This window comes from Diabrotica undecimpunctata, chromosome 1 (genome assembly GCF_040954645.1).
Source record: "Diabrotica undecimpunctata isolate CICGRU chromosome 1, icDiaUnde3, whole genome shotgun sequence".
NCBI lineage: Eukaryota > Metazoa > Arthropoda > Insecta > Coleoptera > Chrysomelidae > Diabrotica > Diabrotica undecimpunctata.
Genome location: NC_092803.1, coordinates 86,525,580 through 86,551,335, shown reverse-complemented (window position 1 = coordinate 86,551,335; position 25,756 = coordinate 86,525,580). Strand labels below are relative to the sequence as shown.

General features: G+C 30.1%; 1 protein-coding gene and 1 long non-coding RNA gene across 4 annotated transcripts in view; one reads left to right on the top strand and one right to left on the bottom strand.

Annotated features, from left to right (window-relative positions):
- LOC140451119 (NPC intracellular cholesterol transporter 1-like) overlaps positions 1–6,124 on the bottom strand; it is a 229,349-nt gene extending 223,225 nt beyond the window's left edge. The window contains exon 1 of one of the 2 annotated variants that reach the window (XM_072544850.1): positions 5,856–6,124. In XM_072544850.1, coding sequence (XP_072400951.1) covers positions 5,856–5,927 — 72 coding nt within the window. In that variant the 5' untranslated portion in view covers positions 5,928–6,124. The remainder of the gene's footprint in view (positions 1–5,855) is intronic. The other variant, XM_072544856.1, reaches the window with a different exon arrangement.
- A 53-nt stretch (positions 6,125–6,177) lies between these two features.
- On the top strand, positions 6,178–9,079 carry LOC140451132 (uncharacterized). Of its 2 annotated transcripts, none has more exons than XR_011952028.1 (2): positions 6,178–6,313; positions 7,066–9,079. It is a non-coding gene; the product is annotated as an uncharacterized lncRNA (long non-coding RNA). The 2 variants fall into 2 exon arrangements; XR_011952027.1 differs by lacking the exon at positions 6,178–6,313 and adding an exon at positions 6,547–6,686.
- Positions 9,080–25,756: the final 16,677 nt, after the last annotated feature.

The window sequence follows — 25,756 nt, the reverse complement described above, 5'->3', positions numbered from 1 at the left end:
TCTTAATTTGGTTTGTAAACAAAATGTTTTGATTATGACTTTTTTTTATTTATTTATGCCTCAATCTCATAGTCATTGGCGTTGTACAATTTAAAGTTTTACAATTTATTTAGTACATTTATGGAATATAAGTATGATGTCAAATTTTTCATATCAGTTCCGTCACTTAATATTGCCTGTGAGGTATTTTGTAATTGATATTGAAGTCTCTCCATGCAATATAAAGGACATTCCAGTAAAATATGGCAAACACTGAGCACAATATCACATATGTAGCACTGTGGTTTTAATTCACTATCCAGCAGATGTTATTTTAAAATAAAAATAAAATCTTTTTTAAAATAAAATTCATGTACTGCACGACAAATAGCCTGTTTGGTTGTAACATCCAATTTTATTTGTTTCCTTCCTGTTGTCTCAACTTTTAAAGTATTATTATCGTTTGTTTCATCATCCGTTTTAATTACTCTGTACACACTAGCTTCAGAAACTTTTGTCAATATACTACATAATGTAACTACATCGCTTAAATTAATGTTTTGTTCTCTGACTCAAGTCCTTCAAACACATTACTAATCATAGTTTTTTTTTTCAGGTGGTAAATTGTGATGTTTCTTTTTGATATATGATTCACTATACTACTGTTAGTCGTATTTATTATTTGTCACCAAATTGAATTAAACTAACTTACTCACAAAAGCTCCTTCACTAATAATATACAAACAATTCTGTTCTTTGCTTTATGAAACCCCTGTCAGTGCAGAAACCAACATACAGATAACAGACAATAAAATAGTTATCCAAACAATAGTTACAGTGCCAGTTACGTCGCCGTAATTTACAACGATGTTGTTGATCGCAGACATTATCTACTGTTAGAGAAAGATATTAACTACAACTTGCAGATAACTTAAAGTTAAATCATACACGCTGTCAACGTTACATTTTTCTTAGAAACCAAATCTTTGCCAAAACATTTGAACAGTTTAAAAATAGACCAGTCAAATTATTGAAATTGATTTCATATAAAATGAGATCTCTTCTATCTCAACATATATTCTTTGAACAATCAGAAGAAGAAGGTTTTTGTCAATTTTTAATAAATTAAACAGATTCTGCAATAATCCACTAATTTGTTTATTAAATAATAATAAAATTTTCTCCTTTTGTCAGAAAAAATTCTTTTTTCTATACGGTAAACATCCAATTTTACTGGCCTACAAAAATCATTAAAACATAAGTCACTTGCTACAATTGTGCTATTTGATAGTAGCAGAGAAGTACTATACTTTCTGAGCAGAACATCCCAAAATTTGTCAATGGAGAACAAAATCATAGATAGATAGATAGATAGAGATAGATAGACAGAATTTATTAATCTATAAATTTATGCAATGTATACAACATTACACAAATTTATCTGACAAGTCAAAAAAAATATATGTTATAGAAATGTGTACATACATTAAAAGTTTAGTAAGTTAAAAATTACATTAAAAAAATACCTACATTACAAGACATACATTAATAATTTAAAAATTCTTCAATACTGTAAAAAGCATGAAGAGTTAAGCTTTTATAAATAGTGGCTTACATGATGTAGTTGGTGATACTTTAAACATAGTTCATAGTATATTTTTTGAGATATAAAAGCTCTATTCATATATGGAGATGAGCCCCAAAATATTAAGCAGTACTGAAGGACTGACTACACCAAGTTTTAGTACATTAGTTTAAATATATGGAAGGATACAGTATCCCTTATATTTCTAATTACATAACAACTACTACTTAGTGTCCAGGTTAATTTATCTATGTGATCTTCCCAACTTAGCTTTGGATCTAGCATCAGTCCTAAAAATTTTATTACTTCAGCATTTTGAATGGACTTTTGATCAATATATAGATAACGATCATAGTCAGGGGCTATATTCTTTGTTAAAAATCTCATGAAACTGGTTTTTGTTATATTTAATTTAACACCTTAAACGCCACAATGCATATTAAAAAAAAAGTTATGTGGGCCAAACTATTAAATACATTTACAGTATTAGTTTATGCATTTTAAATAGTTATACTTTAGTTTAAGTACAAAAGCTTACATTTTTATTGTATTTTAGAATTTTTTTAAGTAAGAAGCACGTGTGCATCTCGTGGCCACAAATAACTTTTAGATTCCTGGAGCCATGTGATGCACACTTGCTTCTCGTATAAGGCAAGAATAAATCTCTCGTAACTTGTTTATTTTATACATTACATTCGCTAGACAAATGCATTTCGTGTTAGTTATTAGCTGGTTATCAGTAGACGAGGTTGTACTGTGTATTATCAGTTTTCAATATGTCATATGAAATGGAGCAAAAGCGTTTGCAAAAGCTAGTGGAAGAGTTTTTCTCAGACGAGGAGAGTGATGACAGTGTTCGTGATAAAAATTTTGAATTAGATAGTGATGACGAAATAAGTAGTTCTTCGTCAAATCAAGGGGTTCCAGAGAGCAAGAGACAAAAAATGCAAGGTAATTTACAAGATTTACCTTCAACATCTCAAAACTTAAGAACAGTAGACGATACCATTGACAATGTTATTTCCCAATATCGGCTGCCAGATGATAAAAACTCTTCAGAAGACGATGATATTGCGATTGATCATAACCAGCCCTTGTTATGGAACATGATAGATGGTCAGAACTTGAAAAACATTACATTCACTGTTCAAGACTCGGATATCAAACCCGAGTTTTTTGAGATGTATGATAAAACTCCCCTTGACTTTTTTCAACTATTTGTGAATGATGACATTATTGATTGGATTGTGCAAGAAACTAATCGATATGCACATCAAAAGATAAATATAGGTGGTCATGGTCCAAAAGCTAGAATTCATAAGTGGGTAAATACAAATACCGAAGAAATAAAGACATTTTTGGCCATTCTTGTCTGGGTGGGATTGCAAAGATTGCCAAAATTGTGTTCATATTGGTCAAAAAATCCATTATACGAAAGCAAAGTAAAGTGTCTTATGTCGCGTAATCGGTTTGAATTATTACTTGCCAATTTTAGTGACAATGAAAATATTGATAAAGGACTTCGACTGTATAAACTATCAACCCTATTGGAGAAATTGGTATCAAATTTTCAGAGTGGTAGTGCCGGGGGAAGAACTTTGCATTGATGAAACTGTAGTTCCCTTTAGGGGCGACTGTCATTTCGGCAGTATATCAAAAACAAGAGACATAAATTAGGGGTGAAGATATACAAACTCTGTTTGGATGGAGGTTATACTTATGATCTACAAATTTATTGTGGTAATGATAAAACTGAAAATATATCAGTTCCGGATAGTGTTGTGTTTAGTTTAGCTAATAACTTATTAGATGTTGGACGTACTATATACACAGACAATTTTTATACTAGCTTTACATTAGCACATAGGTTGCTAAACAAAAATACAAATTTGGTGGGAACTTTGAGGCAAAACAGGAAACTTAATCCTAAAGAAGTGACAGGAGCAAAATTAAAGAAAGGGGAGATTATTGGGATGGAGAGTAACACAGGTGTAGTAGTAACTAAGTGGAAGGACAAACGCGAAGTGCTTATGCTGACTACAAAGCATACTGCTGAAATGGTAGATGTCCATCAAAGGGGAAGAATTGTTGAAAAGCCAGTTTCTGTTGTCGACTACAATAAGAGCAAAGGATTTATAGATATATCCAACCAACTTAAGTCTTATTCTACAGCATTACGAGAATCAGTGAAATGGTATTGAAAGCATTGAGAGCAATTGAGCTTCTTCTAGGGTCAGCTATTGTCAACACCTATATAATTTACCAAAAAAGAACCAACAGTAACGTGTCCATCACATCTTTCAAGGAAGAGTTGGTTTGTCAACTGGTAGATTTCACTAGACTAACTAATCCAGACAACATATGCCACATGCTCGTGAAGGTCACCATATGGAGGAAAAGCAAAGTTTGGCCAGAAGAAGATGCGTCACATGTTACGCACAAAATTCAGCAGATAATGGTAGAAAATTTGCACAGACTAAAACTCCCTTTTCTCGTTTCAGGTGCATTCAGTGCAATAAATTTTATTGTATCACATGTTTTTGCGAGGTTCATTCATGTAATCTATAGACATTTGTATATGCGCAAATATTATTTTTTTCATTTATTTCTTAACTAGAAACATGTATTGCTAATTTTTAAGGAATATTTACTGATCTTTTGCATTAAAAATAGTTGTTTATATTATATATAAATAAACCTTAGTTTCAAGCTACATAAAAACATATTGTTTTATTGCTAGACACTAGTATCCTAAAAATACAGGCTAAATATATAAAAGAGTTCACCAGGCCACTTAGAAACTGTATTCCAAATAAATGAATGGGTACTGTGAAGCGCGCATGTACCACGTAGCCTGAAATACACTAATGGTATGAGATGCAACGGTGCTTCTCATGGCGTCAGTAAGTTCAGTGACTGAGATGCACACTTGCTTCTCATGGCGTCTAACGTGTTAAGGCTGTTGTCTTTACAATACTTACTAAATTCCTGAGATGCTGTATTGCCCTTGCTAATAAGCTGATCAAACTGATAATATAATATATTAAAGCTTGTATCATCTGCATATTCAATAATTTGATTAGGACTAGTGCAAACTTAGTTGATATAGTTGATAAAAACAATATAGAAGAGATGACCAAGTCTAATATTATTGTTTGCAAACAATTTGACAAATATGATCTTATCCAGTCATGTGGTATACCTCGAACTCCTATGCCTTCCATCTTCATCAAAAGTAGCCTGTGATCCACCATGTCAAAAGCAAAACTGAGATCATAAAAAAGACCCAACATGTTCTGTTTTTCATTAAGAGCTTCATAGATACAATTAAGACAGTCATCAACAGCACTTACAATAGATTTGCCTTTCGTGAACCCATTTTGGACATCTGGCAGTAAATGAAATGCTTCTAGATAGCTTATTAGTCTTTCACAGAATGCCAGTTCAAACAACTTTCCAATCTGACTGGATATACAAATCAAACGAAAATTCTCAATATTACTTGCAGAACCTTTATTTTTAAAAATTGGAAATCCCTTGGATTCCTTTATGTTAGGAAATTGGCCTGTCGTAAAAGATTCATTTATTAAATGTGACAAGGGTTCACATAATATGTGACTGGCAACATACCTTATAACCTTACCATTGATTTCATCTAAACCTTCAGCATGTTTAGATGTGGTCTTACTTATAAGTGACAGTTCTTCTGCAGGTGTAGTTGGAGAAAGAAAGTCTTGGAAAATTGATCAATATTTTCAAGAATTCATTTCTTTCAACAAAAATATTCATTCTTATAATAACACGCCAATATTACCAAAGTATGATGAATTCGCTCTTTTTTTTAAAGCTTCCTTAAGTTTATTCAGTTACCTGCATCTATAAAAAAATGTACTAAGTACTCTTAATAATTTTAAAACATTGCTCAAACAACATATCAAAAATTTATAGTGTATTTTTATCAATATTGTATGTATATCAGGTTTCCTATTTAAATAAATATCTATCTCCTTGGACACTGTAGGTCCAAGGGATAGCAGATTACCTAGCTATATTAATCCCAAAGCTGCACTAGCAGTATAAAGCATTATATTTTATATGCCTTTAATTATATTTATATATGATCTCAAGTGGTATATGATATCAATAAAATCAATTTAAAATTATTTATAAATGCAAACATACATTAACATTATTAATGTTAATCTATGTTTGAAAACTCTGGGGAAATCGATGAAATTGAAAGTGATATTTACTCTAGAGTTTTTTACAGATTAAAAAGATAAAAACTTACCTTGTTTGCTACAGCTAAAAACACTAGCAATATAATGGAACAGGAACCGTTTAGCTTGGCAGCCTTAAACATTGTCCAGATAGAATTGTACCTGAACACTTTGAACTAATAACTACCTCAACAGAAATTGATTGTATATGCCTTAATTAAAATCATGAAGAATGAATCATCTACCAGTTGATATTCTTTGATAGTAAGGTCAAAACGAAAACAAAACTACAGATGGTCATTAAACAATCACTAATCACTCACTCAATACTCAATCACTGACTGACAAGGACAAGGTGTTTGATAGGCGACATAGTACATAAAAAGAAATAGTAGTGCAAGAGAGATAGGGCAGCGGGGAAGTTTGTTTGGACGATTCCAGTCGTACGTAATGGCGGCGGCGCTACAGTCACTCTAGGTGGGGGTATGAGACGCATGTGCCGTGGAAGAATTGAAGTTGAAGAATGAAGGTTGGTGTTGTGTTGGTCTGTTGGTATTGTATTATTTGTATTGTACGCCATTGAAATATTGCAAGTTGAATTTTGTTTTGTTTTGTCTTTGTTGTAATCATCTTATTGATTGTTGATGATTGTTGATCGTTAAAATGGAACAAAATAAAAGAAAAGAAAAAGCCAACCATGTTGTGTTCCTGGTTGTAAGGACCACACAAGCAGTAGATTTCGTTTTCCAAATCCGAAAAATGAAATGGACACGTTGGAATGGTTGAAAGTAATTAAGAGAGGAGTATTAAACAATTATACACCTCTTACTGTTTACAATAAATTTCGTGTTTGCTCTAGACATTTTACAGACGAAGATAAAGTGGATTTTTACCAGCTTTAGGTAAGCACTGTACCTCATAGCAAATGTTTGTTAGCAAACTTAAATTAAATAATATTTTGTATGTTTAAACTGTTATTGTTTAAATTAATGTTAATCCTATCATATGAATCTTACTTATATATTTTAAAATCATCAAAACTTATAAATCTAATTGTACTTAATTGTATTCCGCAAATATGACTTTGATTTTTAATATAAGTATTATGAATATTAATTGTAGTTAATTATTATAAATTTTGATGGGCCTTCTGGGCAACATATTATTTGGGTTCATTTCTGATGATGATAAAGATCAAGATATCTAGTACTTGTTTATTTATTAGTCCAACAGATTTATTTATTGGTTATGTTCTGTTAAAATATTGTATTTAAATTTCAGGCTCTCAGAATGCAGCAGATATTGAAGAAGAAGAAACTCAAACTATAAGGTTTATTGACGTACATGGTAATATCAAATATTCTATATTCTTTGGTAATATATTATAAAAATATGTCTTTACATTTTTCATTCAGTAAGTGTGCCAGATGCTATAACCACTTTCAAAGCTTTGCTTATAAATAATTTTATATCTTTTCATTCACCTGAAAGCAATTGTGAAAATGATGTTAGTGAGGGAGCATTAGATGCATTAGGTTTTTTTTAACAGGTGAGGTATTACCAGGTTGTAAACCTTTGGCACCTGAAGTGAATGTTTCACTTCCTCTTTCAGTTTCAAATGTTATGAGAACTCAGGTGGGAAGGTGTACTGTAACCTATGTTGCAGGATATGTAGCAAAGAAAGTATTGAAGGTTTCCTGTGAGCAATGTAAATATAATATGTTATTTAGAGTAAAGAAAGAGGATACAGATTTCATTGAAATTGAATTGTTTAAATTTTTCACCATTCAACTGTAAAATCCATTCAAATACAGGTATAAATATATGTAAATTTATTGTTAGACTTTCTCTGTATATGTGGTGTAAAAGTGTAAATGCAATTGTAAATGGCAGAGACCAGAAGTTTATTAACTTACTTAAAAATAAACCAGACTACACTATGATAGATCCTATGAAATTAGTAGCTCACAGAAAATATGAAAGTAGGAGAAAACAATTTTGTAAGTACAGGTCATAAGTGTAATTAAATTATTTCCAGTATAAAACTGTACAATTTGTATGTTATTCATTCTTGTTTACAGTTTCATATTTCCATTTTGTTGTAAACAAATAAAATTGTGTTTTCTATTTACTGGACTCATATGGAATCTTTAAAATTCTTTTTATTGTTTTACATATATCTTCATCATCAAACATTTTCCATCTGCTCCTGAATCTAGGTCTTTCACAATTGCTTTCATCTGTATCTACCTTGTCTTATAGAACAAGGGTGAACAGTTTGGGAGAAATGCTATGTCCTTGTCTCGCTCCCCATTGTAGTACATAGTTACATATTTTACTTTAATTATACATAATCACATATTTTCCTTTTATTATACATAGTTACATATTTTACTTTAATTATACTTAGTTACAAATTCATGAAATTCAAAGAAATTGCATATAATTTGTGAACACTGTGTATTTAAAAATTCTCCTTTGATGTAAGTTCTGGAAAGAATGTTACTTACTCTTTGTTTACAAAGGTTTTCAAAACATTTTAATTGTAAATGAATGAGATATTTCACTCGCCATTGTAGTACATAGGTACATATTTTACTTTAATTATACATTTATACATGGGCACATATTTTACTCATAAACATAGTTTATTTTTTATTTATATATGTTTGTGTGTAAAATACATTAGATACATAATAAATCTCTAACATATACACACACACACACACACACACACACACACACACACACACACACACACACATATATGTATATATATATATATATATATATATATATATATATATATATATATATATATATATATATATATATATATATACAAACATACAAATAGCATAGCAAGACTAAAGAGCCTCATGCTGCTCTGCACTATTCAGTAAATATATAGATGAAACTAGCCTCCCATAGCACATCAGCGTGGTATGGGGGGGAGGGTGAGGAAAGCCTGGGGAGCATTGGGGCTCGAAGGAGTGGTCCCTAATTTACTAGGACCAATCTTTCTCACCTCAATGAATTGTATGCCTGAATGTCCATATGGGTATGCAAGTCTCCGCAGGTAGGGCTTACTTATTTCGGTTGCTGCTTGTGTGTAATTCCATATATCATTTTGCAGGTTGCAGTGAATAGATGGTTAAGTTCAGAATGGAGCCTAGTTTCGTGGATACAGGTGAAGACCACCACAATGGCAGTGATGACGATCTTTATAATTTATTATATCTCTGTGATTCCTCAAATTTTATAAATTACAGAAATAAATAAATTTTTAAGAATATCTGTTTTTTATGTTGATGTTTTAATGTAATGGAAAACAGATATAGTCACAAAATAATAAATAAAAACTTTTCCTGTGCCAAAACATATGTCTCTATCTGATATGTTATACATTTATGGTATACAAAATTGCATAAGTGTATACATTTTTGGACAGAGAATATATTTTGGCATAGAATAAGTTTTTATTTATTATTTTATGACTATATTTGTTTTCTATATAATATTCGGAACATTTTGAATTTCCCGCCTAAAATTCAGAAATTTATTTTTTGAATTTCCCGCCTAAAATTCAGTATATCCTTTTTGAATTTCCCGCCTTAAATTCAGAACCTACATTTTGAATTTGCCGCTTTAAATTTTTAGTTCCCGATTCCGAACTTATTTGGCGCTAGAAACTCTCTCCCCACTTTTTCTCCGGCACTTACCTTACTAGGGGGGGTATATACTATGATAGGCGACAAGAATATACAGTACAAGCACAAGCAGTACAAGGCCACAAGGGTGATAAACAAGTACAGAGTACAGCACAGCTCTTCTCACAGAACCATTCGCTTAGCTCGGGGCCGGGCATATTTTGACAGATTCATTGTCGGAAACCTACAACACAACAATTCCTACTTCTCAGTATTAATAGTTCAGATATCCTAATATTGCAGAATTTTCTTAAAAAAAAAGAAGAATTATTCTAAATAGTGGAAGTGTATACTAAACCCATAAAATTTTGGGTAGTATATATTTAAAAAATATATTTTAGTTGTTAAAATTTAACATAACTATTTATTATATGGTGCAGATAAATAAATATTGATTGTCGGTAATTCGCAACGTTCTATTTTATTTACTATTTAGTTTGTTTACTATTAACATTGTTTAAATAGGACTAGTTAGACAATCCTTATGGAACAAACGTTTGATTTTTATTCTGCCGTCATATGGCGGCCTCTAGTCATAAATTTAAAAAACTATTAACAGAAACTTAATTCTCAGCAGGATTCTATTCGAGTATATTTTTACCTGTCTGGTAACTTATGCAAACCTGTACAGGGGTGCCAGATTGTGAAGAAAATATAAGATTTTAATAAAATGCTTATTGTTATTATCGTTGTATGCGTTTTGTGAAACATAACTTGACTATTTCGAGCGAATATTTCAAATTGTTTTTCTACTTTGAGACTTGATAAATCTAAACCGGTTAGTAATCTATTTAAATGAAGCAATTAAATGCTGCCTTTTTTTAATTTTCATTAGTTCACCAGATATTTAATTTGGTTATATGATTTGTTAGAAAAGGATTAAATATTTAATTGAAATAGACTCGACTGCTATCGTCTTAGAACACTCATGCGGAGGTTTATTTTTTAGTCAAGACTTGAGTTTTATCATTGTTTAAAAAAAAATCTTTTTAAACAATGGTTTTATGTATGTTTTGAGAAAATTAAATTTTCAATCTTTTAATCTTTAAAATGACTTTTGAAAATATAGTAAATTTATGGGTATGGTTTTTTGATAATGGTTTTGAAACAAATAAACAGATCGATATGCCACAACAAGAGGCAACACATATTTAGGGACAAATTAATCTATGTGTTCGGATAAAAGGAATAATAATTAACAAAACTTTAATAAATAGTACCTTTTATTTTATTTATTTATGTATTTTATAATATACACACCATTTTTGTATTTCTGTTTACATAAATGAGAATGTTTTTTTCAATCAACTGGCCCGATATGACTGTTTATGCAAAAATTAAATTCGCGTTATTTTAATAGTTAGATAACACTTATGAAAATTCTAATATCTACACCATAGACAATATTAACAAAATAATAATTCAAGGTAAAAAAACAAAACAAAATTGTTTACATTAATAGTTATAGAAATTGATTGTAACATTGTTTGCATGAACTAAAATAAGCAATGTATGAGTTGGATCTATGTATGAACCAGCAATACTAGTTTAAAAATATTAGATCGATGTTTAACTACAATGGTATCAAGTCCAACAAACGTTATGATAGCAAAGTGTTCAAGAAAAACTGCAGCAGAAAACTGAGTTTGTGGCTTTTGTGCAGTTTGTACAGATTTTGTCCTAACCTTAACCAGTCTCTTTTTTTAGTGCTGTTATGCGAGTTTTAAGAAGATTAATCCGTATTCGAGATGCATGTAATCTCCTTTAAAGTGTGTGATAATTATGAAATCTTTTTTTCTTGACCAATGGTGATAACGGCATATCTAAAAAGCTCATCAACAAAATCGTCAAGTTCAGAATTATCACTGTGCGAAACAGTATTGGCACTGGTTGATGGTTGTTTTTCTATTGAATACGTATGAAAAACGCGTGGTGTCGTTAACGAACCTTCCTCTTCTACCTCACTATATTTTTTTGGTATAGCAGTACTGGGTAAATATTTTGCATTTAGATATTTTTGACCAAAATGCTTACTGCATAGATTTTTTTTTAAATCGGGTAGCTCCAGACTTTCCAATGCAGCATTACCTACAACAATATTATTATTAACACAACTGAAAAAAAGCAACTTTCTGCACAATAAATTAAAAAAATAAGTTCTGTATTTAAGATATAGATAACTTGGCAGTTATGCCAATATATGTTTATATCTATATATATATATATATATATATATATATATATATATATATATATATATATATATATATATATATAAATATATATATATATATATATATATATATAAATATATATATATATATATATATATATATATATATATAAATATATATATATATATATATATATATATATATATATATATATATATGTATATATATATATATATATATATATATATTATATAAGAGTAAGAAAAAAAATTTTTAGATAGGAAAAAAAAGAAATTAATTACTATTTAAATGGGAATAAGCCACAATTAAAGGTTAAAATACGTTTATTGACGTTTCAATTTTCACTTCGGAAATCGTTCTCAAACATGTTTGTTTTTTAGAACGATTTCCGAAGTGGAAATTGAAACGTCAATAAACGTATTTTAACCTTTAATTGTGGCTTATTCCCATTTAAATAGTAATTAATTTAAAATGCCACAAGAAAATAGCTTCAGAACAATATTAGGAAAAAAAAAGATCCCATATCACTTCTTCTTCTTCTTAACATGCCATACACCAAAGTGCGTAGGCGACTATCTCATTACTAGAATTCTGTTCTTGGCGGCGTGACACAGCTCGCCTGTATTGTGTATTCCTGTCCATTCTTTAATATTCTTTAACCAGGATAATTGTTTGCGGCCGGCTCCTCTCCTACCTTCGACCTTCCCTTGTAGGATTAACTGTGGTGTTTCATATTTTGCTCCTCTCAATATGTGCCCAAGGTAACCAATCTTGCGTTTTTTAATTAATTCAAAGAGTTCTCGTTCCACGCCGGCTCTCTTAAGGACGTCATCGTTTCGAACTCTATCCACCCAAGGTATGCGCATCATTCTTCTCAATGACCACATTTCAAATGCTTCAAGTTTGTTGATATATGTTTTTTTCAAAGTCCACGTTTCCATGCCATAAAGCAAGATTATATCACTATCACTACCAAAAACAAATTTTTGATAGTCCTATGGGATCTAGTCATGGATGATGTTATCAGTGATTGTATCAACAATTACACTTTTTTCATTCCTTTTATTAAAAGATATGTAGATGATTTAGTTTTGGCACTTCTTAAGCACAAAATTAATGAAATAGTCAACATTTTCAACAATCATAATCAACATATACAATTTACAGTTGAGGAAGAGGTAGATGATTCTCTAGTTCCTTTGAGAAGGTTTCAAGTCCAGTGCTTTATACAGGTTGGTAAATTGTTTGCAGTCGGTAAGTTTGGTATGGTTGATTCGTAGTCTTCTAATAGTCGATGCTTCTCTTCTAGTTATGAAGTCTAAGGAGAGATGACCAATAAAAGATTGAAGTTTATGAAAAGTTGTTTTGCTCTTTTGCTATAAGTTTTGTCAAATATCCTCTACTGACTTTTTAAAAACGAATTTTGAGATTCGTTAGCTAGTTGAATTGGGGTGACTTCAGTCACCCCATGGTTGGTAGCTTCTTTGGCAAAATTATCTGCTGTTTTATTACCAGTAGTTCCGGTGTGAGAAGGCAGCCATATGAGAGAGACTTACATCGTAAGCAGAGAGATTTTGGTATATGTCATGAATCTTTTGAACTAATAGGTGGTCAGTGAAAATTGTATTGACTAAATGGATATATGAAAGTTAATCTGAACAAATGGCAATATGTCTGTTTTGATGGGAGATGCATTTAAAAGCCAACAGAATACTATATAGTTCACCTGTGCAAACGTTGCATATTAAGGGTAACCGAGATGATCTTACAAGTTCATGTTTAGTGGTTACTGCGCAACCAATACCAGTGGTAGTTTTAGAAGCATCTGTATAGAAAATTAAATTCTAAAAATGCTTTCTTTATAAGAGGGTTAGAAGATTCAAGTTTGTTAAAAATGGTGAGTGAGGTATATATTGAAGGGAGATCTTTAGCCCAGAGGGGAAGTAAAGTTAGAGGAAATGAACTAGTCTGAAAAAGGTCAATATTTTTAAGTAGTGGACAAATTAATTGAGGTATAGGTTTTATGATAAGGTGTTGGTTATTGTTAGTGGAAGAAGACGCCATTGTGGCAATTAGGGAATGAACGGGATTAAATGGATTTGCGGATGTTGATGCAGCATACGAAAGTAGAAGTGATTATCGTCTTAGGGTAGGAGAAAGTTCATTAGATTCACGGTATACACTCTCAATAGGACTAAAGCGAAAAGCGCTCAGACCTAGAAGAAGTTTTATCGGCACCCCATTGAAGATGACTGAGGGTTTTAAAACAAACAAACAAACTTTTAAAACAATTGATTTTAAGTTCAGAGATTTGGCTCTTTCAATTTGATCTGGAGTCAAACATAAAACCGAGAATTTTACATTAATTAACAGCAGAAAGTAGAGAATTGTTAAATAAAATTTTGGTTAAGGGAGTGAAAATTCTTCTGGAAAATTTTACTAATTTGGTTTTGTTCTCAGTGAGTGATAATCCTAGTTCGTTAGATCTATGTTGAAATAGATTTACTACACTTTGTATAAGTTTATATGAGGTTGGGACCTCACCAGGGTTGAGTTACCAGTGGATATGATAACATTTGCCATGTTATTATATCCACTGGTAGCTTTAACATCCTAATATATAAGACTAAATAATGTAAACTAAATTGTAACATATAACTTTTAACGGGTTTTTACCCAGATATTTAGCGGCTCAAAACATATTCACCTAGACACCGATGATGGAATATAGATTCCAAAATTTGTCTTCATGACATAGCCCATTTGGGTTTTTAAATTTATATACCTTTTATAATGGATTTTAACAAATTTTTTTTTTGTAATGATTTTTCTTTTATATTAGTATAGATTAGGGCAAGATCTTTCATTAACGATTGTCAGCGGTATGTCAGTGGTAAATTTACTGGCTTCATTTAGAGGGTCGTTGGTGCCTAAGGAATTTTCGAGAAATTTTTCAAGATAATTCTAGAAAACCCTAATTTTTGTAAATTTATAGGATTTGAGTGCAGCTTTTAGTTCGAAATAGTTTATAAAAGAGTTCGTATAATTGGTATCTTGTGAAACTAAGGATGAATAAGGAAAGGGTGAAGGAAGAAAAGAGTATATATGGTTAGGTCCAGATTTGTTCCAAAACTTTTATTTTATCAAGTATAACCTTTTGATTAAAAAAGGGATTGGATATTTTAAGGTTATTTTTTATTAACAATTTTTTTTTTAAACTAGATTTGGGCTAGTATTTGAAGTACATAAAGTTTTCTTACTTAATTAAATATCGTGTCTAAATTTGGCAAAAGATGAAGTAAAAATATACAAAGAGCAGAAAACTCATGATATATGCCTATTGATCATCTGATGTTCCGTATTTCTTAGGGACTGTTCGATTAGTGAATGCGGGATGGAAGGAGATACATTTGAAATAAGGATTCTTTTGGTCGCAGAAAGAAGCCTGCAGATAAAGATGAGGGTGAAATTAATTATGACGTTCGGTGTATTAGTTGATCAACGATGTCAGTAGAAGTGAGGAAAATGTAGATTCGATTATTCGAAATGCGAGATTTAAAAGTAATATTTTTGGATAAACTATTTTACCAATTTCTTTAATATATTCAAATAAAACAGTATTCAAAATGGAGTGCATGACAATAACTTGTCCCCTTTTAGAAAACGAACGGGAAGGAGGTCTAGAGACTGCGGCAACGACATATGATTTTGGGTTGAAACTGCAGTTGTTTTGTGTAAATGTAAATATTTAATTACTGTTCATGATGTGTAGTTCTGGTTACCCAGACCGTAACACAATACCTAAACGTGAGTACCTAAAGGACCCTCTCCCAAACTGGAAAGAAAGAAAAAAAGGATCTCACCTATTTCTTGGGATTTTCTCTGGTTTTCTTTAATTAAACCAATATAGCCACAATTAAATTCGACTATTGAAATATAAAACCAAATTTGATACTCGTCTTCTTATCACATTGTGATTAAAGAACTTCGCTTCGTATTGTTAACTCGTCGATGAATTAATTTATCTGTTTAACACTGTTTAAATCTTTAAAATCCATTAGGAACTTTAACAAGGGTGTTTAACCTTTGACAGTTATTTGATGTTTTTTGAATCGATTATTTGAAGCTTTATTTATAAACTTCACCATTTTATTAAACTTATTATTAAAAAAACGGTTTGCAAAAGTGCTTTTTAGCTTCTAAACATTTATACTACTTTTGATATTTTCATGTCATACGGCTGTACGTAGGCTCAATGAAAAGCTGGCGTAAAAGCACAATTTAAAAAAAAAAAAAACAGAACTTTCTATAACCACTAACAAGAAACAAGCTGAGATATTGCAGCGGACAGATCTCCCTTGCATTTTTCTGTGGCGATATTTTACGAGTACTATTATTTTAATGTTTCAAAACTAATTTACTTCTTCACTGTGTATGCTATTGATAAATCGAATTATAAAAATTAGATATTCTTTTACAATGTTCAATTTTCAGCTTTTAATGTTAATAAACAATGAAAATATTTGCAATTGCATTTAAATTCTTTAAACTTATTTAGATATAGGAAGATTTAGAAGCCACAGTACGTTTATGTACAATTTTAGTTGACACGATATTTACTAGTTGATAGTAATAACTCTATTTTAAATGAATATCTTAAGTGATTCAAGGTCTGTTTTTTGTTACATGTTTATTTGTAAATAAACCTGTTGCTACTATGTCAGTCAAATATTGCAACGCTGGTGAATTTAATTCAATGGATCAAAAATGGACGTTAAGTTTAGTCTTTAACTTTTTCACATAGCACCATCTAGTATAACGTATATCAAACAAACAATGGTATATTAAAATCTATTGAGACAGAAAGAGTGGTGACATCTAGTGACTGTCTCAATTAGAATCAAACAAATTTATACATTGCGTTGGCTAACTAGTTCTATTTAAACAATGCTATTAATATTGGCTATGAGTACGTGTGCTTGGTTGTATAGTAATTTCCAGCCACTTTTAGTCTGTCAAAAAGTAACTAACTTCGCAAAAAAATAATTACTAAATTCACCATACTCTGTTTTTTAACCAGGAGGAGTAAACCAGAGATATATAAGAAACTCTCTTACATATCTCTGGTAAATACAGAAATATCGGGCGCGTTCAGCAGACGGAACAGCTACCGCTCCGCTACTTCCGAATCCATCGGTAAGCGCCATAGCACACTACCACCTAGCATTGAAACTTCCGTGTTAACGAATAAAACAATGATTGGCGCATCACCTAGTGATCGGGCGCGTAACTATATATACATGGCGCTAAATTCAAAAGTTTAGTAATATTGCCTAGGATTGTGAACTCATTTTAAAGTAAAGGAAAATCGATATAATCCTAAAATAACAAGAAAAATCCTTATCCTATACGATAATAAATATTTTTCGTATACTTTTTGGGTTTTCTTGTTATGTTGAGACTATATTTATTTTCCATTACATTAAAATGTCAAAGTGATTAAAAAAATTAAAGAATAAAATATAGAATAAAACCTTTATTTATAAAAATATTACAAGAAATGTTATATGTGTTACAAGAAATATTAATAATACAAGCCAAGTGTAGTATAATTTAGTTTTCTTAATGTTTTGACAACAACTGGTCTTTATTTAAATAATTGTTTTGTCATTCTTATGTCAAGTTTTATGTGAATAAAAGCCTAATTCTGCAAAAGGCATTTTACGACAATTTTAGTTGCATAAATTTACAACGGAGAAGTACTTTAGACAGGGACGGACTAAGGCCTAGGCAACCTAGGGCCGGTAAATTTTTGGGGCCCGGAAATTAGGTTTTTAATTTTTATTTTCATTTACCAGAATAACGCGGTATTGATTAATTAAAAATCCACCAAAATAAATAAATACATCTTTGGAATCATCTTCTATTCGATTCACCAAACAACGCTAATGACAAAAGGAACAAATAATTGACAATGACCACATCAACCTTTCTTCAACCATTTTTCTTCAAACAAAGATGAAAACCCGCTAACAAGGTCCGAAGCTGCCGGTTTATATACAAACTTCTAATAATACGAATATGAATATAGTTCATTGATAGATGAAATCTCTTGGAGATGATATTGACCATTTATAAAACGAATCCAAAAGAGTTAAAGGAACTGCATATACTAATGATAAAAAACGGCATAAAATATGAAAAATATTTTATCATGAAATTCCACAAAATAAAGTAAAATTTAGTGGTAAAAGCTCTACACGTTTAGAGCTTCTGTACGAGTCCTCTGATAATTCCTGGTAGGATGAAATACATGTAATTGAAGATACAGAGGCACTATACGTGAAATCAAATCTACCTGTTTTCTTTTATTTCGGTTTACTCTTTATAAGTACAAGAAACCAATTCGCCAAGGATTTTTGCTTAGATGAGGAGATATACCGTGGAATGCAACTTTTAGATTCTCCATATCTCTCTTACATCTTTTAGCATCGTCTGTTTTGCTGTTTTGCCTTACAATTTATAGAAGGCACAGATTAAAGCAAAAATCTTAGTTTTGGTTTCGTCAATAAAAATTTTCGGATTTCTACTTTTGTGATTTTTGTTTATTTTATGTAATAGTTAACAAACTACCAAACTGACAAATAGGCCCGGAATTACAATTTTACCTAGGGCCTTCTTTAGCCTCAGTGCGTTACTGACTTTAAACCAGATAAACTAGAGGCTAATTCAAACTGTCAAACTTCTACCAAAGAATTCAAACATTGGTATATAACATTCAAGAATTTTTTGAAAAGCAATAAATCCAAAGATAAATCGCTAGAAGATAAAAATAAGTACATGCTTTTAATAAATTTTGTCTCGCATACAGTCTATGATTACATAAGCGAAGCAATCAATCTGGAAAACCCATTGCTTTTTTCACACATACCCTCACAGATTCTGAATGAAAACATTATGCAATTGAAAAAGAAGCATATGCGTTGAAGTATTAAAAAAATGCAGACATTATCTGGTAGGAAGGCAATTCAAACCAATCACAGATCAAATCACTATTTTGTTTATATATAATGCCGGCATATATAAAATCTGACAGGAGAACTAGCTTTACTTCACAAGAATTTATTAATTATCTACACTTTAAAGGAATATGTTCAAGTAGAACAACACCATATAACCATGAAGGAAATGGTTAAGTCGAAAGATACAATGAGTTATATGGAAATTGGTGAATCTACCAGTGAAAACCAAAAATGTAGACATCACTAAATGGGAAACTCCTTTACCAGGTGCTCTGCACTATATACGAAGTTTACTGTTGAATTGAATTGTTATATTATTGAATCACGATAATGATGAAAGTCCAAATAACACACTAGAGAATTCTACTACTGAATCAATACCTGTTCAATAACCTGATGATAATTATGAACCAATATTGGAAAATTCAGATTTTCAATCTAGCTGTAAATCAGCTGGAACTAAAAATAAACCAAGATAATTGCAATATTTTGTTCAAAAATAGGGACGGGTGAATGTAGTATAATTTAGTGTTCTAAATGTTGTGACAAAATCTTGTCAGTATTTAAATAATTTGTTTGTAATTCTAATATCAAATAAAAGCCTAATAAGCAACAAACATCGGCCAGACATTCTGAGTTCTTTGTAGCACTTACACCCTAATCTAATAACACAAACTACCAGGGGTCAGTGAGAACTTTTACAGTTTGGCGTTCTACTCACAGAGAACACAAGAACTCTGCTAAGTTGAAAACAGATAAATTAAATGATTTAGTTCTAGAATGAAGTTAATATACATATATTTTTATTCTTATTTATATATAATATACATATATAATTATATATATATATATATATATATATATATATATATATATATATATATATATATATATATATATATATATATATATATATGTAGTGGTGAATGTAGTATAATTTAGTGTTCTAAATGTTGTGACAAAATCTTGTCAGTATTTAAATAATTTGTTTGTAATTCTAATATCAAATAAAAGCCTAATAAGCAACAAACATCGGCCAGACATTCTGAGTTCTTTGTAGCACTTACACCCTAATCTAATAACACAAACTACCAGGGGTCAGTGAGAACTTTTACAGTTTGGCGTTCTACTCACAGAGAACACAAGAACTCTGCTAAGTTGAAAACAGATAAATTAAATGATTTAGTTCTAGAATGAAGTTAATATACATATATTTTTATTCTTATTTATATATAATATACATATATAATTATATATATATATATATATATATATATATATATATATATATATATATATATATATATGTATATATATATATATATATATATATATATATATATTTATATATATATATATATATATATATATATATATATATATCTTTCTTTCTCCCCTTTCTTTTACCCTAACAGGGTGACGGATGTATATATATATATATATATATATATATATACATATATATATATATATATATATATATATATATATATATATATATATATATACATATATATATATATATATATATATATATATATATATATATATATATATATATATATATATATATGTATATATATATATATATATATATATATATATATATACATATATATATATATATATATATATATATATATATATATATATATATATATACAAAAAACTCAATTTATTAGGGCTGCAGTCAGAAGTTTGGCCTGGATGTTACAGAAACACTCTTTAGACTTTTGGTCTAGCTTTCGGAATTGTTTTATTTCTTTTTCAAAACACTGTAATAAGAGGAATGTGTAAATATTTACAATATATCACAATTCGTCAGTGCAACTTACTAGTCGTTGAGATTATTTATATAAAGCTTTGACACTCAACATTAATAACACACATATAATATATAACATATAAAATAATCGACAAAATAAATTTTAAAATTTTGTTAATGATAGTAAAACTTCGTTTATTTAAAATGTATTTTGTCCATTAATTTATATGTTATATTTTATATGTGTGTTATTAATGTTGAGTGTCAAAGCTTTATATAAATAATCTCAACAACTAGTAAGTTGCACTGACGAATTGTGATACAATTCTATGATGCTAACCTCAGAAGGATAACTGAATCAGTATTAGTAAGATATTAGTAATCAGTATCAGTATTAGTTAGACTGAAAAAAACTAATTTGAGCGATTTTCATTTCTCAACGATAAAAGATGTAACTTTCAGATGTTGCAAATCGAAAGTCTGTAAGGCCCTACCAAAATATTGCTTTTTGCAAAAAGAAAACCTAAGAATGAGGAATATCGAATGATAGCGAAAAGAAAAAACGAGCAAAAAAGAGAACAATGGATAAGGTAAATCAGTTATTTCTAAGGTATGTTTAAAGTTTTCACACAGAATGCAAGCTTTGCTAAAACCTGATATAGTAACTATATTTGCTCAGTATAAACTCCAAACAACAGAGGATAATAACGTTTTTATGCCTGAAATGACAAACACAATTACAATCAACAGACTTTTTCACCAGTATGTCATCTTAAGATCAGTCATCCCATGTTATATCCCTATCATCAACAGAATAGGACAGATCCCTATCGACACATTAAAATTTATTTATTCAGAACTCTGAAAGCCTGACAGCTGTCTGTGTGGATGCGGGCTAATATAAGGGACAAACCAATTAAATTTAACAACTTACAATAATATACAAAATAGTGGTTAAGTACACAGTATTTTAAGATAATAAAATTAAATAATGTGGACTAAAAATATATTATGTATACAAACACTTGCATGTACACATGTATATACATGTGTACATATATATATATATATATATATATATATATATATATATATATATATATATATATATATATATATATATATATATATATATATATATATATATATATATATATATATATATATATATATATATATATATATATATATATATATTGTTATGATGTATTTTTTGTTTGAATGATGAGCAATGAGTATTTTTAATAATATAATATATAGGGTTTTTATCGCGGTTCTCAAAGAATTAGCTTGTAAGTACTTTTTTAAATTATCTTTATTATAACTATTATGAAACACACATATATATCTAACCTAGCCAATGTAAATTTAAAATAAACTATCTTTAAATTGATGTTCTTATAAAACTAATTAAATTCTATAGACAATGTTAAATTTAAACAAACTATCTTCAAAATTGAAATTGTTATAACACTAACTAAATTATATTAACAAAATTTTGTACCTTTCTTTCACTGAATGCCTAAATGAACTGTTTTCCACTATATAGATTCTAATCATCACTGAATGTCTTCGTACTTCGGTTATCCTTGTTTTTGTGAAATTACTTTTTCCAATTATCAGCTTCTACCAATTTAAGATATAGTTTTCTTCACCAGCATTTATACACCACCAGCAAACACCATTTATATTTATTCTTCTTTTCAATATACCAATATCCAATTATTATAAGTTGATTTATACTAATCTCCAATCATAATATAATTTTAATTCCTTCCAATGTCCATCCAATATTCTTCTAATATACTTTTATAATCTTCAATAATTATTTGTGTATAATTATAAATGTGCATTAAATATATGCATAATTTTTAATCTTCATTTAACTCACTATATTAAACAATTGGACTATCTCCAACTAAGTTTCATATTTATTATTAAACTGCTTGACTGACTTACTAAAACTGTGAACAATTGACTTCACTAACTAATCTACTAACTTTCATAATAAACTGCTTGACTTCTGACTAAAAACTGCCATCTTGAATCCAAATCACGGGTATTTATATCTTTTTTGGATATTCTAGAACCATCTGGTAAGAGATCATGTTCCATTCGTTCTATTAACTTCTATATAGATGTTCTCGAAAAAAATATCTGTTCGATCCACCGCCATAATCATTATTCCAGAATGTTCGACCGTAAACAATGGTCACACTCTGCACTCTGGAGAATTCGTTAATGTTCCATTGATAATTTTGTTGACATTTAGGCTTTTCAGATCAGAATAAACATTCAGATTAGTAACTAACACTCTAATTTAATAAAATACACAATTCAAACAATATATTATTATAACCCCACTTTATATTCCCAATTATGATTAATTTCTATCTGTCAATTACTTACTGTATAGTTGGTTGCCTAGGCACATGGCTCACTTAAATCTATTTACAACATTAAAATACAACTTTTTACAATTATTATATGCTAATTTCTTAAAATGCCCTCACATAAATATATTTTTATAAAATTCTCTAGTATATAACTTATTTAAAATAATCAAATACTTTTTTATATCTAATATTATGTAGTATATAACTTATAAATTATTTTCTATAAACCCTAATCGTATCAATATATATATATATATATATATATATATATATATATATATATATATATATATATATATATATATATATATATATATATATATATATATATATATAATTAAACACGTAATTAAAAATTAAATTTGAAGGGCCACGGGAAAGAACGATCAGACTCACATTTTGTTCATTTTGTACAAATCGAATTTTAAAGTTTCAAGTCGTTTATTTTGGTTCAGAAAAATTAAATACAAAATGTTTAGTTATCAGTTTATTACTATATGACTTTTTAATACAAAAATGAAAAAAAATAGTTTGCTAATTATATATGTACTTGAAATCTTCAAATTTTTAATTAAGGAACTGGACTCTGATCTATTTTGCGCGTTAAATGTCGATTGGTGGATCGTCGGCAAATTCCACATCACTACCTTCATTCGTACCGGCATCGGAAACTAGTCCTTGGTAAAAGGAATGCGCTTCAGAGTTTGTCAGGAATTGGGTTAGGTGCAATAAATCGTGCAACTTAGCAGTCTTAATAGGCAGAGGTTCATTATATAGCTTCTTTAGTGGAACAGGTTTCAATTTTCTCTTACGTGCCTGATTTTTTGAGGGAACTAACACGGCTGTAAGATATAGGCCAAAATAGTGGTCTTTGTGTAACACAAACCGTGGGTGGTTTTTTTCTATTTTTAAAATCCTGATAGGCCTAGTCGCCGTAGGACATTTTGGCACATAAAGATGGGACAAATACTCGGTCCATGTCTGAAAGTTTACTTCATCTGCACAGTTTATTACCTTGAATGGTGATGGCTTAATGCGACTATTCTTTAATACATCTCTCCAGTCGTCCGGTATTTCCGTATACGATTTGGAATTCACCAAACTCATGTCCTTGTCACATTCTAGGTAAGAATGTCCACGAATAGGAAATATTACTTTCACTAGGTCGAATCGATTAAGCTTGTGCACTACATGGTGGAGAAAGCGAATTACGGTAAAATTTTTGTTTTGTCCGCCGCACGAATCACAAAAAATTATCAGATGGCGTATGTTTGAGTCCAAAATATGCAAAATAAAATGTTCCAACATCGAACAAACATCATCGGCACCCTTTCGGGCAACACTTTCGTCGTACGTATAAAACACTGAAGTTGCATCTGACAGTACATGAATATTAAATGATATGAAGTTGAGTTGTCGGCGATAGTAAACATCAGATGTTGATATGTTGGGAGTGGGGAGGTTCTTTTGGTAATCCATCGTTATGGCTTCCATTGTTTCGTTTTTTTGTGATTTTTTTCTATATATTTTTTTCATGGTGTAAAACTTTTCGCTTTTCCGTAAATGGATTGTCTTTTCACGCATTAGTGTCTGCAGTGTTGTTGTCAATGATGTTTTGTTTTCTGCATCAGTGCAGTTAGCAATTTTATCCGTCGTAATGGCAATGTTAGCTTCGTAATGGCAATGTTAGCTTTGAAAGTGTCGCAAGAGCTACATGTATCTTTACGTGGGTAGCCGAATGATATGTTGAAATCACCCACAAATATCTCACGAAATGTAGTGTAGCCTATTTTATTATTATTGTGTGATTCATTAAACATTCGATGAAGTTTGGCTGTATTAAGTTCTGCAGGTAAATATATTTTACTAGTATCATGCAAAGAATAATGGGATTTCCTACCTTTCAGGGACTGTATAAAGCTCATTACCATTGTTCTTGTTTCATCGGTCAACTTATTATGTCTGTTTTTATGACCGCCTCGTCCATCTTCTTTAGCATCGCCAAATTCAAGTAAATTTTTCTTTATGGTTTGAACACGGCGATTAGTGATGCCGTGTAAAGATAAAAACGCTTTATGGCAAACAACAGTATCTTGTAACGAGCCACTCACATTTACCCGAACTCTATAGCTATAGGAAGATTGATTAAAATTTGCTTCAGCTTCAGGGTTTTGGCTTCTCCGTCTACCAACAGGTATAACCGTGACAAGACCTGTTAAATATTTGTTTTGAACATTGTAGTCCCCTAACTCATTAAAATGAGAAATTAATCGTTGTCTTTCATTCAAAGGGATGACTTGAAAACAGTTGTAACGAATACACTTACAGTCTTCCCCGACCTCGTGAGTGGTGACACGTAATTTTTTTCATTACATCACTCATTTTGCCGGTTTTTCTCCGCTTTTTGACATCTCCTGGCTGATTATTTTCATTAGATATATCACTATCACTAAGATCACTTGACATTATGAATTTTCGCAAAAACAAACTAATAAAAACTATAAAACGGCAGCAGCTCTCTTAGCGATAACAGAATAAAACTGACGCTAAGATGCAAACGACAGTCTACGTTTAGTTACAAGGTCGTCGGAATCTGATCGTTATTAGCCGTCAGCGCGAGGAACCTGATCGTTCTTTTCCGTTGGCTTATATCTTTCCCCTTTAATATCTTCTGTACGGTGATCGTTATTGTACAAATGAAACCATGCTTGGGTTCTTTCCAAGATAAGCTAAAATATGGCGCCAATATCTAAATTCCGACCAAAAATGGAGTCTGATCGTTCTTTCCCGTGGCCCTTCATTTTAAAACCTATAAACCCAACAGTTAGTTCTATGATTCTAAGATCCAGCACTATAAAGATGGAAAAATAACATTAAAATAAAA